Genomic DNA, 14,313 nt, shown 5'->3' on the forward strand with positions numbered 1-14,313 from the left:
GGGCCAGCCCTTCTGGGGCTGGTCGAGCTCCTGAGCAGGGGCCCACATCACCTGCTAGGCGTGGCCTCCCCAGGGAGACTGCATGCGTACGAGGGACACAGTTCCCAACACAGAGCCACACAGCTGAGACCGTGGACACTCTGCTGGAACCTGTCTTCTGGCTTTCCTCCTCTTGGCCTTCTTGCCCCTTAGCAGCCTCAGGCCACTGGCCTCAGACACCAGGGGGCCAGAGCTTCCCTCTCCCCATGCCCACAACGTTAATTTGCAAATGGGACGGTGCGATTACTGAAATGCAGGGGTTTTACGGGGATGACTGAGCCTGGTGTTTTAAAGTCCTTAAACCCAAACCAAACCCTTTGCTGTCGAGTCGATTCTGACTCCTGGTGACCCCGTATGTTACAGAGCTGGACTGCTCCATAGGTTTTTTGGCTGTCATCTTTTCAGAAGCAGATGGCCAGGCCTTCCTTCCACGTCACTGCTGAGGGATTCAAACTGCCAACTTTTGTGTTAGCAGCCGACTGCAAATCGCTTGCACCACCCAGGCTCTTTTAAAAGTGCTTAGCTGTCATCTAAACGGTGTCAGAGCCACCCAGATGTTTTATAAGGCTCCCAGGGAACCCCTTTTTCTGAAGGTCACATTGTCTGGCACACTCTGGGTTCTGTAGATGCTGCTGTGTCTGTCCTACACAGGAGGCACCCCACAGACAGCAGAGCCCTTCCAGCCTTTGCTGCAGGGTTGGGGAGCTCTGGGCCGCTGGTCTCTCCCGCTCCCTGCCAACCTTGTTCCCTCCCTGCCAGCCTTCACGTGTCTAATTCAGCCTGAAGCAGCCTCTTTCCGCTCCTCCCCGCCCCGCCCCCCCATCCACCGAGCGGCTCCCTCTGCGTGTGTCTCCCCACAGCCCTGTCTCCTGACGTTAGCAACTCCGTCAGGGAGGCATGTGACATGCTTGTTAAAACAAAGCAAAGACTGAATTCGGTGTCCAAGCCACTAAGCAAAGGCCTTTAAATAGCACCCCGCCGCACCACCCATGGACCCATCAGTCGTGTTTCATCCGGTGGAGCCAGGTTCAAAGCCGGGACAGGTGCCATGCTCTGCCCTTCATTGAGGTGGGCCCCTTCGCCAAAAGTGTATGAAAGTGGTAGGGACGGTCAGGAAAATCCCACATTCCCAGGCAACCCGGCCACAGGGCACCACGTGCAGTCTAGACGCGGGCAGGCCAGTGTTCCTACGTGCCAGCAGCCTTGGGTTTTTCGTTTCCAGGACCTCACGCTGGGGAGCCTGGTATTCACACACAAATTGCATGCTCCTGATGGAGCTGACCGGCAGCTGTCAGTTCTGGCAAGGCGCCCCTCACGACAGGAGGGGTGTCCCGGCAGGGCCACGGGCACAGGCCCGAGGCAGGCAATTCAGGGACCAATGGCACCAGGAGAGCACTCCTCAGGCCCCCTCAGCCGCACTGCAGGGTTAAGTTCTGGGAATTGACAGCAGTTGGGAGTGGGCGCTGGCCTCAGTGACCCTCCAGGGATGTGTGTGGCATGGCCTGTGACCCTCCTCCGTCAGACTAGAGAAGGACGGCCAACAGACATGCTCCCAGCAGCTCGCCGGGAGTCCTGGGTTCAAGTCCTGATCTGACGCTTGTCTTAGTTACTGAGTGCTGCTATAACAAAGTGTACCACGAGTGGGTGGCTTTAAAGAACAGAAATTTCTTGTCTCACATGCTCACTGTGTAGCTATAGGTTTGTGGTTTTCAGCCTTGGCTGCACATTATAATCACGTGAGCAGATTTTTAAATCCTGTAGTCAGGCCAGACCTCAAACTAATGAAGTCAGAATCTCGGGGGCAGGGGAGGAGAAGGAGGTACCAACGCAGGGCCTCTTCAAGCTTCTCAGGGGCTACAGCCAAGGCCAGGAGCCCGGGCCGGGGAAGGGGACCTGGGTCAGCCTACCAACCACCCAGGCGTGAGCACACCCTGTGGGGAGCAGCCAGCCCCCAGGTCCTGAGGCTCCACTTTGGCTGCATATCACTCACCTGGGAAGCTTCAGACAATCACGGAGGTCTGGACCCACCTGAGGTCAGCTGTGATTGGCCTGGGTGTGGAAGTTCTCGCAGGATTTGAGTGAGAACCGGTGGCTCCAGGCCTCTAGGAATCAGGGCTCCCGCAGGCTGGAGAGCTGAGGGGTGGGGGCTCCTGGAGGTAACAGGATATGACCTGAGGCCTGGGGCCTGGAGAGGAGGGAAAGGTAAAGTATTTCAGAGTGAGAACAGAGTGAGAAGCCTGGAGGTAGAGGGGGCCTCGGTGGAAAAGGGGGGCAACGGTGGGAGAAAGGGGCTGTAATGGAAGAAGGGGGCCCCTGCAGTAGAAGGGGGGCCCTTACCAAGGGGCCTCTCCTCTGCAGAGTGGCTGCTCACCTGTAGCTCCAACCTGGCCGTGGGGAATATTTACACCACAGAAACTGGCAAGCTTACAAAGCAGCTCCCGAGCCCTGCCCCCGGGCTTCCAGCTGGTTACTGGACACTCACTGTCTCCTGCTGACTCCCCACCCCTCACCCCGAATTACATTTTCAGAAACTGTGTGCCCTGCGCCCAGTTTCCAGGACACAGGAGGAAAAGGCTATTTGAAAATTCGTAGTGATTTGAAGCAAATTTCACCCAGTTCTGGGCACAAGAAGGAGGTCCTGGGCCCTGCACCCGGACCCCACTGTTGAGGGCCTGCTCACGGGGAGGCTGACGTGGGAGCACATTCAGCAGTGTTCTCTGTACTGAGATGGGGAGGCCCTGGGGGTGCAAACAATTAGTGCGCTCAGCTGCTAACTGAAAAGCTGGGCTTAGAGTCCACCCATAGGTGCCTCAGAAGAAAGGCCTGGCAATCTACCTCTGAAAAATCAGCCACTGGAAACCCTATGGAGCACAGTTCACTCTGACATGCATGGGGTCGCCATGAGTTGGCGCCGACTCGAAGCGGCTGGTTTTTTGGTGCCAAGATGGGGAAAGGTGGTTCTGCTGTAGAGAAGGTAGGGAAATCATCCTCTGAGCTGAGGCTCGAAAGAGGTAGTGAGTTCCCTGTCGCAGGAGATGGCCAAGCGGAGGCAGGAGGGCCACCTTTTGGGAATGGTATCGGGGGTTTCAGCACACGGCCCCGGTACCTCTGCGGCCCCGGGTACCTCTGCGGCCCCGGTACCTCTGCGGCCCCGGTACCTCTGCGGCCCCGGGTACCTCTGCGGCCCCGGTACCTCTGCGGCCCCGGGTACCTCTGCGGCCCCGGGTACCTCTGCGGCCCCGGGTACCTCTGCGGCCCCGGGTACCTCTGCGGCCCCGGGTACCTCTGCGGCCCCGGGTACCTCTGCGGCCCCGGTACCTCTGCGGCCCCGGGTACCTCTGCGGCCCCGGGTACCTCTGCGGCCCCGGGTACCTCTGCGGCCCCGGGTACCTCTGCGGCCCCGGTACCTCTGCGGCCCCGGTACCTCTGCGGCCCCGGGTACCTCTGCGGCCCCGGTACCTCTGCGGCCCCTCCCAGCACTACATGACCCACATTCTTGAGGGCTGGCGTGGCAGGAGGCTAAGGATAAAAGCCTCAGCTGACATCCACTTTAAAAAAGAAAACGTAGTAAACAAAAAGTGTAGCCGCCTCTGAGCGTCTGGATGGATGTTGTCTCAGGAGCGGGGTTATGACTTTCTTTTATTTCTAATGCGTGTGCGATGCCACGGCCGAGAGCTGCCACAGCCTTAATCTGTCTGTGCTCCAAGGCCCTTGATGGATGGAGCCGCCGTCTCACTGCCAGACAGATGCACACGGCGGCGTCCGCCTGGCAGAGTGCCCCCGGACTGTTCATACTGCTTTCTGACTTGCTCCCACATTGGTGAAAAATGACTGAAGCGCTTTGTAAAAAGTCTAGGCAGCTCGTGTGTCAACGGGCATTTACACAGTAATCAGCAGTTGCTCCCTCCGTAGCCCCAAACTCAGGCCACTCTGGGCTCCTTGGTGGGTTTTGACAACCTCATAGGAAGCTCAGATTCCTCTCCGGTGGGCACATTCCCTGCGTCCCAAGGGCCACACTAGTGGCATTCCGCCCAGCAGATGGCCTGGTGGGACGGAGGAGTCTGAAGCACGGTGCCCCACTGGAATACGGGGAGACCGCCTCACCTGAGATCTTGATGACGGGGCCCCATTGCAGGTTCCAGCTGCCCGTTGCTGTTAGCGTCCATTCTTGCCCAGGCAGCCAGGCCCTGTTCTCCGACATCTCACTGGGTGGAATTTCACACATTGATTGAGTTCTGTCCACCTACTGTGTGCCAGACCCCTGGCCAGGGACACAGCAGCAGGCACACAGATGTGGCCACTGACCACATGTGGCCACGTCCCAGCCAGAGAGCTAGGTGAAGGAACCTGTGGTGGTTTACTTCATCACCCACTTGGGTTGCATTGGGCGGCAGCAGCCCTGCAAATAGCTGGACTGTGACCCCCCGAAACTAGTGCCTTGAGATATCATTAAAACTTAAACCAAAACTGTCCCCTGAAGTCATCTTTAAACCAACCAATAAAAAAAAAAAAAATTTTTTTTTTTTTTTTTTTTATAGCTCGGGTTAATTAGAAAAAAATGTCTGCCTTGAGCTTTGTGCTCTTTTAAAGAATTATCTGTATGGGGTCAAATTGACAACAGCAACTCGAAAGGTTCGATAAGAAGCTTGGGGGCAATGAGTTTACATTAATGGTTGTGGAATGGTTTGGAAAAGGATAGCGAGAATGATTACACAACTTGAAGAATCAATGTCACTGAATTGTACAGGTAGAAATGATTGAATTGGGGTATGCTTTGTTGTGTATATTTTCAAAAAAAGTTGGTCAGACTGTGGGGACCCTACCCCATCCACCCTACACCCCTTCTGGGTAGTATTTCCTTCCCCAGCCTGTCGCCAAACTGGGCAGTTTGTTTCTCTGGTGAAAATAATCCTGTCCCCTTCTTTTCAGGACGCTGTGGGTTTGAAGGAAGGACATGGCATCGTCTCATCTTGACTGTCCCTTCCTGGTTCTCTCAGCTCCTTCTCACTTGTCCTGGGTGTGGAGTGAATTCCGTGCCTGGGGAGGGACGCCCACCCCAGAGGAGCCGACCTGCCAGCCTCTGGACATGCTAACAAGGTCTGTTCTTTCCGCAGGTTTGGTACATGGACGGCTACCACAACAACCGCTTTGTCCGTGAATATCGATCCATGATCGACTTCATGAACACGGACAATTTCACATCGCACCGCCTCCCCCACCCCTGGTCCGGCACGGGGCAGGTGGTCTACAATGGCTCAATCTACTTCAACAAGTTCCAGAGTCACATCGTCATCAGGTTCGACCTGAAGACAGAGACCATCCTCAAGACGCGCAGCCTGGACTACGCCGGGTACAACAACATGTACCACTATGCCTGGGGCGGCCACTCGGACATCGACCTCATGGCAGATGAGAGTGGGCTGTGGGCCGTCTACGCCACCAACCAGAACGCCGGCAACATCGTCCTCAGCAGGCTGGACCCCGTCTCGCTGCAGATCCTGCAGACCTGGAACACGAGCTACCCCAAGCGCAGCGCAGGGGAGGCCTTCATCATCTGCGGGACGCTCTACGTCACCAACGGCTACTCGGGGGGCACCAAGGTGCACTACGCCTACCAGACCAACACCTCTACCTATGAGTACATCGACATCCCCTTCCAGAACAAATACTCCCACATCTCCATGTTGGACTACAACCCCAAGGACCGCGCCCTCTACGCATGGAACAATGGCCACCAGATCCTCTACAACGTGACCCTGTTCCATGTCATCCGGTCGGACGAATTGTAGTCCCTCCGCCTGGAGGCCCAGGGTCCCAGTCCTCACCCACGAGGAAATTCCCGTGACACGGCTGCCAAAATACTAATCCGGATACTGATTTTTGCGAATCATCAGCAGAGTGGATTCTGACGTTTGTGTGATGGCGTTACCTCCGTGTTCCTCCAGTTCAAGCCGGCAGCAGACTTCGGAAGAAACCCCTGTATTTGCAGCTGGAACTGCAGTCCAAGCCTCGCTGCCCCCCCTCCCCCCTGGTCAAATAACACACTAAAGAAGTAAGGCGATGACTGTTGGCCAGTTCTCCCCGAGAGCAACCCATGTTAGGATCGCATGGATACTTTGTAGACGTGGTCAGCCCGATGGGTGTGATTACCGGGCTCAGCGAGGGGCCGGCCGGGTCGACGTAGGCTAGCGTAGCTGACATCCCATCTCCGCTCCTGTTTCTTGGTGTGTCGTCTCTTAGATTAACTGTGCCGAGGCTCAAGTAGCTCCTGGACCCGTGTCTTAGTACTTACCAAGCCGATGGTTGCCGCGTGCGTAATGAAGTCCTTGTACCCCATCATTTGAACTTGCGTGTCAGTAGATATATCGTGCAGTGTCCTCCGTTGTTCCCTTGAGGTGGTAGCTCTGTGTGTTCAGTTTATGCTGTGAATGTTGTAAATGCCATGCCGTAGTGTGGATTGATCAATGGACGGTTTTTGTTCCTAAAAAGAAAATAAATGAATCAGTGTTCACCCTTATAGAGACATAATCAAGTTCATGTTGATAATAATCAAAGAAATTACTCTCCTCTTGTGGAATTACCTAAGTGACATAACCGTGGATGTGAGGGGCTTATCTAGGGAAACCCCCGTTTCCGTTGGGGAAAGAATGTTCGCGAGGGCAACAGCGTGAGAAAAGTACACTTTTTAAGTAAACAACAACAACAAAAAAAAAAAAACAGAGGAAAACTTTGTACTCTCCAGTTATCCAAGGAACAATAAAAATATTAGGAGACATTTTTGGTTCACTTGTCGTTTCTGAGGATTTGTAAATTGACGGAAACTTCCAGATCCTTGCAGATACGTCCCAGGGCTTGGGTGGTCCTTTCAGAAAAAGAAGAAGGGTTCTTCTTTTGGGAAGCACGCTGTGGATGCACCCGTCCCCCGCAGAGTCCGAGCCCCAGGCTCCTCTTAGGAGAATCCAGGAGTCCGTGGGGTACAAATGGTTAATGCTTGCCTACTAACCAAAGGTCGGTGGTTCGAGTCCACCCAGAACAAAAGCCTGGCAACCTACTTAAGAAAAACCAGCCACTGAAAACCCTGTGGAGCTTAGTTCTCCTCTGACACAAATGGGTCACCATGAGTCGGAATCGACTTGAAGGCACCTGGTGGGCCAGGTGAATCCCAAGTGCTGTTCAGACTCAAAGTCTGCACCATTGGGAGGTCCCCCATCTCTGCCTTCGGGTGGTACTGCTAGACGGTCTGGGCAGGCACCCGCTCTAGACAGTGGGGGTGGTAGGTGAGGCCCATCAAGACACCAACACCTGCTGAGGGTCTACAAGCAATCCCCCCTCTCCCTGGCTGGCTACCTCACCTAGGTCTGCAGCCCCCACCCCCCAGGCCTTGGAGAGGGTCGACCTCCTGTACCTCTTGGCTGGGCAACCCCGAGGAGCCCAGTCCATGCCGGGCCATGTCTCTCCAAGCCTGGCTGGGCTCTGCCGTTTGGGTGAGCCCTGAGGTCTCACAGGATAAGCCACATCTCATCTCCCTTCTGGAGTGCACTGGGGCCTGTGCCAGCCAGAAAGGAACAGGTCCATGTGATTCTCCCTGACTCAGCTTTAGCAGAAGAGGGCCCCAGTGCAGGGCACAGGGCGTAGCAAGCCACCCACCTCTCTCCACTCCCCTCTGCTGCTGGGGCATGGGCACCCTCAGCAGGGTGGATGCAGGGCAGCAGTGTGGGGCATCCAGGAAAGCCAGTTGGCCCTGCCAGCATGTCCCAGCCTGCCCGGGGCTCAAAACCAGGAGCCCTGGAAATGATGGCTCCAAAACACGCTCCCAAGTCACCATCATTTGTCCTGGAGAGTCGGCAGGCCAGTCCCCAGGCAGGGCTGCTGGTGGCTCCTGAGAAGGGTGTATCCATGCTCTGTAGTGCTGGGTGCAGACGGTGGAGCCAGTCTGAGACCGTACGGGAATGTTTGGCACTGGTCCCGGTACTGGCTGACATGGTGAGCGGCCAAGAAGGGGCAGCTGTGGGCACTCGGGGATCAGGCCCGGCTTCGTCACAGAGGCACCCTGTGATCCAGCCGTACCTGACAATTGGGAACTAGGATGAGAACCAGGACGAAGATGAGCCCTGTCCATCGGGGCGGGAACGGGAAGGACAGAGGAGGACTCTGAACGTGCCAGGAGGTATTGACTTAGAGTCGGAAGGGGCCATTGCTCAAAGGGCCCTGCCTTCTTCCAGCACTGTGGTCTGGTCTCCACAGTCCCCTTCCTCATTGGCCGCTAAAGCCATGACTCTGTGACATGGGGTGGCCTGGCACCCTGACCAGGAACTGCCCAGAACCCCACTCACGCAGACAGGCCCTGCCTGCTGCCTGGTGCAGGCCATTGTAACTTGGCGACCTCTCTCTGCACCCCCAGGGCCCACTTCCTGCTTCCCCCACCCAAACCTCACTGGGCAGGTCTCACCACGAGGCCCGCTTGCCCCCCAGGGTGCCTTCCCCTGCAGCCTGTCTCCACTGCCCTGACTCCCTCCTCACCCCAGGACCCAACTCAAAGGTCAAAGGTAGCTCCCCAAACCCCCATCTCCAGGGGAAACCTACTGTTCTTCTCGGTTCCTGAAGGTTTCATTCTTCCCTCCTTCACCATCTCTCACCTGCCCCAACTCCCCACCTCCCCACGGTCACCTTTCTCTAGGCTGACCTTGATGATTCTCCTACACACAACACGCTGTTGTTGTTCACTGCTGTTGGGCCAGCTGGTCCCCCGATGCACAGCAAACTCCCGCACAATGGGACACAACGCTGCCCTGTCCTGTGCCATCCCCATGGCCGGTTAGGGATTGGACCATTGTGATCCACAGGGTTTCGTTGGCTGATTTTTGGAAGCAGATCGCCAGGCCTTTCATCCTAGTCTGTCTTAGTCTGGGAGCTCTGCTGAAACCGGGCCAGCATCCCAGTAACACCCAAGCCCCCACTGACAGATGGGTGGTGGCTGCGCATGAGGTACCTTGGTCGGGAATCGAACCCAGGTCTCCTGCATGGGAGGTGAGAATTCTACCGTTGACCATTACTGGTTCATAGTCTCAATGGCCTTTGGGAATTTTTTTATTTTTATTTTTTTGGTATCCAAAATAAGTGCCCGTACAGGCCCAGGATAAAAATACAAAAACTCTATTGCTGCGTTCTTGTAGTTGCCGGCAGCTCCTTGTCCTTGGCCGGGTGCAGGAGCAGACCCTGAAATGTGACCTGGTCGTGGAGACCGGGAGGAGCGGGGCTAGGGGAGCCCCAGGCCCACCCCTCACTCATCAGCTTAAACGTCCTCCTCCAGCAAGACAGCCCTTACACACACCACCCAGGACGAGCGTCCGGTTAAAACTTTGACAAGTGGAAGTCCTTTAATCCTTTTATGTCTAAGCTGATGATGGCGCACGGCACACAGAAGCTCTCCCTGAGAGGGAGAAGCTGGTTATTAATAGGAAAACCTGAGTTTTAATGATGGAGTAATGCGTACTGACGACCTGTGATAGAAAGCCTTCCAAGCCCAATCAGGCAGGGTTTGTGCTGTAATTCCAGCCCGTAATTGCAGGCTGATTCCCAGGTAATTTCCCCCTAATGACAAAGGCAAAGACAAACCTGCAAATATCTGTCCTGTGAACCTCCAGAAGACAAAATAATGACCTGATGGGTCCAGGAGGGAATTTTGTCTCAGACTCCGTGTTGGAGACAGAAAATATTCCTCCAAGATATTAAATATGCAAGAAAAACAGCCCAACCCAGAGAGTAAATACAACACGAGGCCGCCACGAAATCTCCCAGATTCCAGTAACTGAGTATGTTGGCTGAGGGTGGAACATCTGTGGTTGAATTTTTTTATTAAAAGTTTGGCCCAGAGTCAACGTTCAGAGGTTCTTTGGGGTGCTCAGAGACAGGGTTCGAGCAGTGTGGCTCTGTGTGCCTCTGCACCCCGGCACCCCCTAACTTCCCCAGGGCTGCTTTCCTGGGGGGCACAGGTGAGCAGACGGCAACATCCGCACTGGTGCCTCTCTTAGTCTCTTAGTGGTGCTCTAACAGAAATATTACAAGCAGGCGTGTTTAAAGAACAGAAATGTATCTGCTCACAGTTCGAGGGACTGGAAGTCGGAATTCAGAGTGTGGCTCTAGGGGCAGGGCCTTTCTTGCCTCTCAGCTTCTACCCAAGCCCAAACCCAGTGCTGTCAAGTCGGTTCAGACTCAGAGCAACCCTGTAGGACGGAATAGAAGGGCCCCATAGGGTTTCCAAGACTGTGGTCTTTGCAGAAGCAGACTGCGACGTCTGTATCCTGCGGAGTCGCCGGTGGGGTGGAACCACCAGCCTCTCGGTTAGCCGTCCAGTGCTTGAACTGCGTGCCACCTGGCAGCCCCAAGTCCTTGGAGTTCCCGGTTAGCCGTCCAGTGCTTTAACTACGTGCCACCTGGCAGCCCCGAGTCCTTGGAGCTCCTGGCCTTGTAGATCTGTCCACCTCGTCATCTTCCCCTGTGTCTGCTCACTTGCCTCTGTGCTGCTATGTTGTTGTTAGCTGCCATTGAGTGGATTCTGATTCATGGTGACCCCACCTGCTCCAGAACAGAGCTGCTTCATAGGGTTTTCTTGGCTGTAATCGTATCGGAAGCAAATCACCAAGCCTTCCTTCTGCAGACGCACTGGGTGGGTTCAAATCGCCAACCTTTAAGTTAGCAGCCGAGCATAACAGTTTGTGCCAGTCGGAGACCTTATTCTGTGTCTATGCAGCCCCTTATATCACTCAGCAGTGGGTAGGTTCAGGACACACCTTGCACTGAGGTGGCCTCGTTGACATAACAAAGAAAACCCTATTCCCAATAGGATCACATCCATAGGTACTGCAGTCAGAGCTCCAGCATATACTGTTGGGGACACGATTCAATCCACAGCAGTGTTCATGCACTTCCTCCTTGCTCCTCTGGCCTCCTGGGCGCTCACTGAGAGGTGTGGGGCAAGGGTGGCTCTTCCCCTGCTCCAGGACCTTAGGAGCTGGAAGGAGGAGGCTCCTGTGAATGGTGTTCCCTCTCTCGGCAAGTGCAGGCTCAACACCTGGGTGCCAGCCAACATCTGTAAGAGGGATCCTGAGAGGAGGGCGGTGGTTATTTCAAAGACCTGAGTAAGCCAGAACAGCCAACCGTCAGCAAGACAGGTGACATCTGAGGACGTCCTAGGGGCAAATAGAGTTGCTATCCTCAGCCTGAGGGACTCTTAAATCTAGGGAGGCGCAGGGAGATCTGTTCACAGTCTGTCCAACCCAGGAGGATGAAAACGGTGTTTGTCACTGGGACATTTAATGCAATTCCATCTGGAGGTTACAAGTCATGGGAGCTGGAGGACAGACAATGCTGAGAAGCTGCTCTTTACAGCACACTCTTCACCCCAGCCCTGTGACCGCAAACCACCCTGAGGTAGTGTTGGTTCCCTGTCCCACAGATGGCGAAACTGAGGCTCAGAGAGGTCCCACAAGCTTGTAATTGCAGCTGATCTCCCAGCCAAGGCAGAGCGTCCACGAGATGAGCCTAGGCCAAAATGGAGAAGGATCTACAATGTTTCTGGACCCCTAGGAGGTCACTGGCAGAAGGTGGGTGGGTGTTGGAGGGTGAGTGATTTGGGGCTTCAGTTCCTTGGTGCTCATTGGAAATGAATCCCCGTGGCAGCTCCTGGAGGCCAGAGGGGGTTTTAGAAGGAGAGTGGTTTGGGTTGTGTCCTTGTCCAGCCAGGTATGTAGCCTGTCCAGCCAGGTATGTAGCCTGTCCCGCCAGGTATGTAGCCTGTCCCGCCAGGTATGTAGCCTGTCCAGCCTCTGCACCTCTGAGGTGGAGGAGGGAGGAGGATGAGACGCTGTTCTTCAGGCAGTCGTGAGGGTTGAATGGAACCCATCTGGGACCACCCCTGAGCTGGGCTTGGCTCGTAAAGATCAATTGTTCTATGTCCATTCCTTTCTTCCTCTTCTGCTTGTCAGGGAATGGGGTGCTGTCAACCTGGTGTCTATCTTGGTGGAGTGTGCTTATACCTTAGTCTGCTTTTATCAAAATGACCCCATGACTCCGTGGGAAAGCCAGAGCTCCAACATGGCAGTGTCATTAGGAAGAAGCAGCAGTGGGGACCCCTGGTCTCCTGAGGAGTGAGGCCATATCCCCAGACACTGCAGGGGAGGGTCACAGACCAGCTCACCCTCGGATAAGATGCCCCAGCCCCTCTTTGGTGAACGGTTTCTGAATGGGTCTCCTAAGACAGAATTTCATTTTAATAAATCCATTGTTAGAGATTGTTTTCACAGGCTATGAGAATAAGCTATGGAATCCTCTGAACTCAGTGGTGAAGAGAGCAACCTACAGAGTCAGTAATGAAACACCCACCAACAAAGAAAAGTGCGGGTCCAGATGGCTTCACAGTGGAATTCTACCAAACATTTACAGACTCCAATCCTAGTTAAACTTTTCAAAAAAGCAAAAGAGGAGGGAACACTTCCTAACCATTCTATGAGGCTACCATCACCCTGATACCAAAGCCAGACAGACACCGCATGACAAGAAAACTACAGACCAACACCCCTTAAGAATATAGATGCAAAAATTCTCAACAAAATACTAGCAAACAGAATCCACAAGCTTAATAAGAGGATTATACACCGTGATCAAGTGGGATTTATCCCAGGAGTACAAGAGTGTTTCAACATCAGAAAATCAATATACTATACCACATTACTAGAACAAAGGAAAAGGACCTCGTGACCGCCTCCATGGATGCAGAAAAGGCATTTGACAAAATCTAACACCCTATCATGATAAAAACAGCCAACAAGTTAGCAACAGAAGGGAAATCCCTCAATATGATAAAGGCCATTTATGAGAAACCCACAGCTAACGTCAGTACTCAACCGAGAAAGACTGAAGGCTTTCCCCGTTAAGGTCAGGATCAAGACATGGATGCCCGCTCTCACCTCTGCAACTCCACATTGCACTGGGAGTCCTAGCCAGAGCAATTAGGCAAGAAAAAGAAATGAAAGGCATCCAAATTGGGAAGGAGGGAGTGAAACTATCCCTCTTTGCAGATGACATGATTCGATACAGACGAAAGGCAGCCTGCTTTCCATCCTAGGCTGTCTCTCACTGTCCTCACTTAACAGTCTGTCCTGGAGGTGACATCAGGAACATGGAGGCCAGCCCTGTTCCTGCCGGTTGCTGCGAACGACTCCATTGTGCAGAGGTGGCTTAGTGCCTATAACCAGCCCGTATGTATGTGCACTTGGGGGTTCCAATATTTTGCTCTTCAAAACAATTCCACGTGAATAACCTCGTGGGAAATCACGCTGTGTGCTTGCCTTGGCGTGTGTCTTTGGAATAAAGGGGTGAAGGGTAAGTGCTCACGTTACTCTGCCTAATACTGTTAAATTCACTCTCAGAGAGGCTGCACCGGTTTGCCTTCCTTCTAGCCATCCGTGGGAGTGCGGATTACCCCCAGAATGCTTGGAAAATCTGGAAGTTCTGCTAGTCTGATCGCAAGACGTGGTATCTCCGAGCAGCTTGAATTTTTGTTTCTCTCATTAAGAGTCAGGGAACCACCTTTTCATTTGTACCAAGGCCACTGGCGAGCTTTAACTATGAGCTTTCTGTTCAGACCTTTTGCCCCTTTTTTCTGATTCAGCCGTTGGTCTTTTCCTTCTCAAATTTTATTAGCTTTTTGTATGTATGGGAAGTTAGCCTTTGTCTATGGTGTAAGCTGCAAATATTTTCTAGTTTCTCATTTGTCTCTTAATTTTGCTCATAGGGTGTGTGTGTTTATGTAGTCAGAACTATAATCATTCTTTTAATGTCTTTGGTTTTTGAGTCCTACTTAGAAAAGTTTTCCCCACCCTGAGTCTCTGAAGACCTCATCCATCTTCTCTCCTGATGCCTGTACCGTCTCCTTTTTAGACCAAGAGCTTCGATGCCTTTGGGATTTGTCTTAGTTATCTAGTACTGCTATAACAGAAACACACAAGTGGATGACTTTCACAAACAGAAATTTCTCTTACAGTCTCGGAGGCTGGAAGTGCGCATTCAGGGCACCAGCTCCTGGGGAAGGCTTTCTTTCTCTGTCAGCTCTGGGGGAAGGTCCTTGTCATCAATCTTCCCCTGGTCTACAAGCTTCTCAGCACAGGGACCCCAGGCCCAAAGGACGTGCTCTGCTCCCGGCTCTTCTTGCTTGGTGGTAGAAGGTCCCTCTCCTTTCTGTTTGCTGCTTTTATATCTCAAAAGAGATTGACTCAA

At 53.7% G+C, this 14,313-nt stretch overlaps 1 protein-coding gene across 1 annotated transcript in view; it reads left to right on the forward strand.

The window, feature by feature from the left end:
* Positions 1-6,880, forward strand: part of LOC100656654 (noelin) — a 30,312-nt gene extending 23,432 nt beyond the window's left edge. Inside the window, exon 6 of the mRNA XM_064290636.1 lies at positions 5,154-6,880. Coding sequence (XP_064146706.1) covers positions 5,154-5,828 — 675 coding nt within the window. The 3' untranslated portion in view covers positions 5,829-6,880. The remainder of the gene's footprint in view (positions 1-5,153) is intronic.
* Positions 6,881-14,313: the final 7,433 nt, after the last annotated feature.

Source organism: Loxodonta africana, chromosome 9 (genome assembly GCF_030014295.1).
Source record: "Loxodonta africana isolate mLoxAfr1 chromosome 9, mLoxAfr1.hap2, whole genome shotgun sequence".
In the NCBI taxonomy this organism is placed as follows: domain Eukaryota; kingdom Metazoa; phylum Chordata; class Mammalia; order Proboscidea; family Elephantidae; genus Loxodonta; species Loxodonta africana.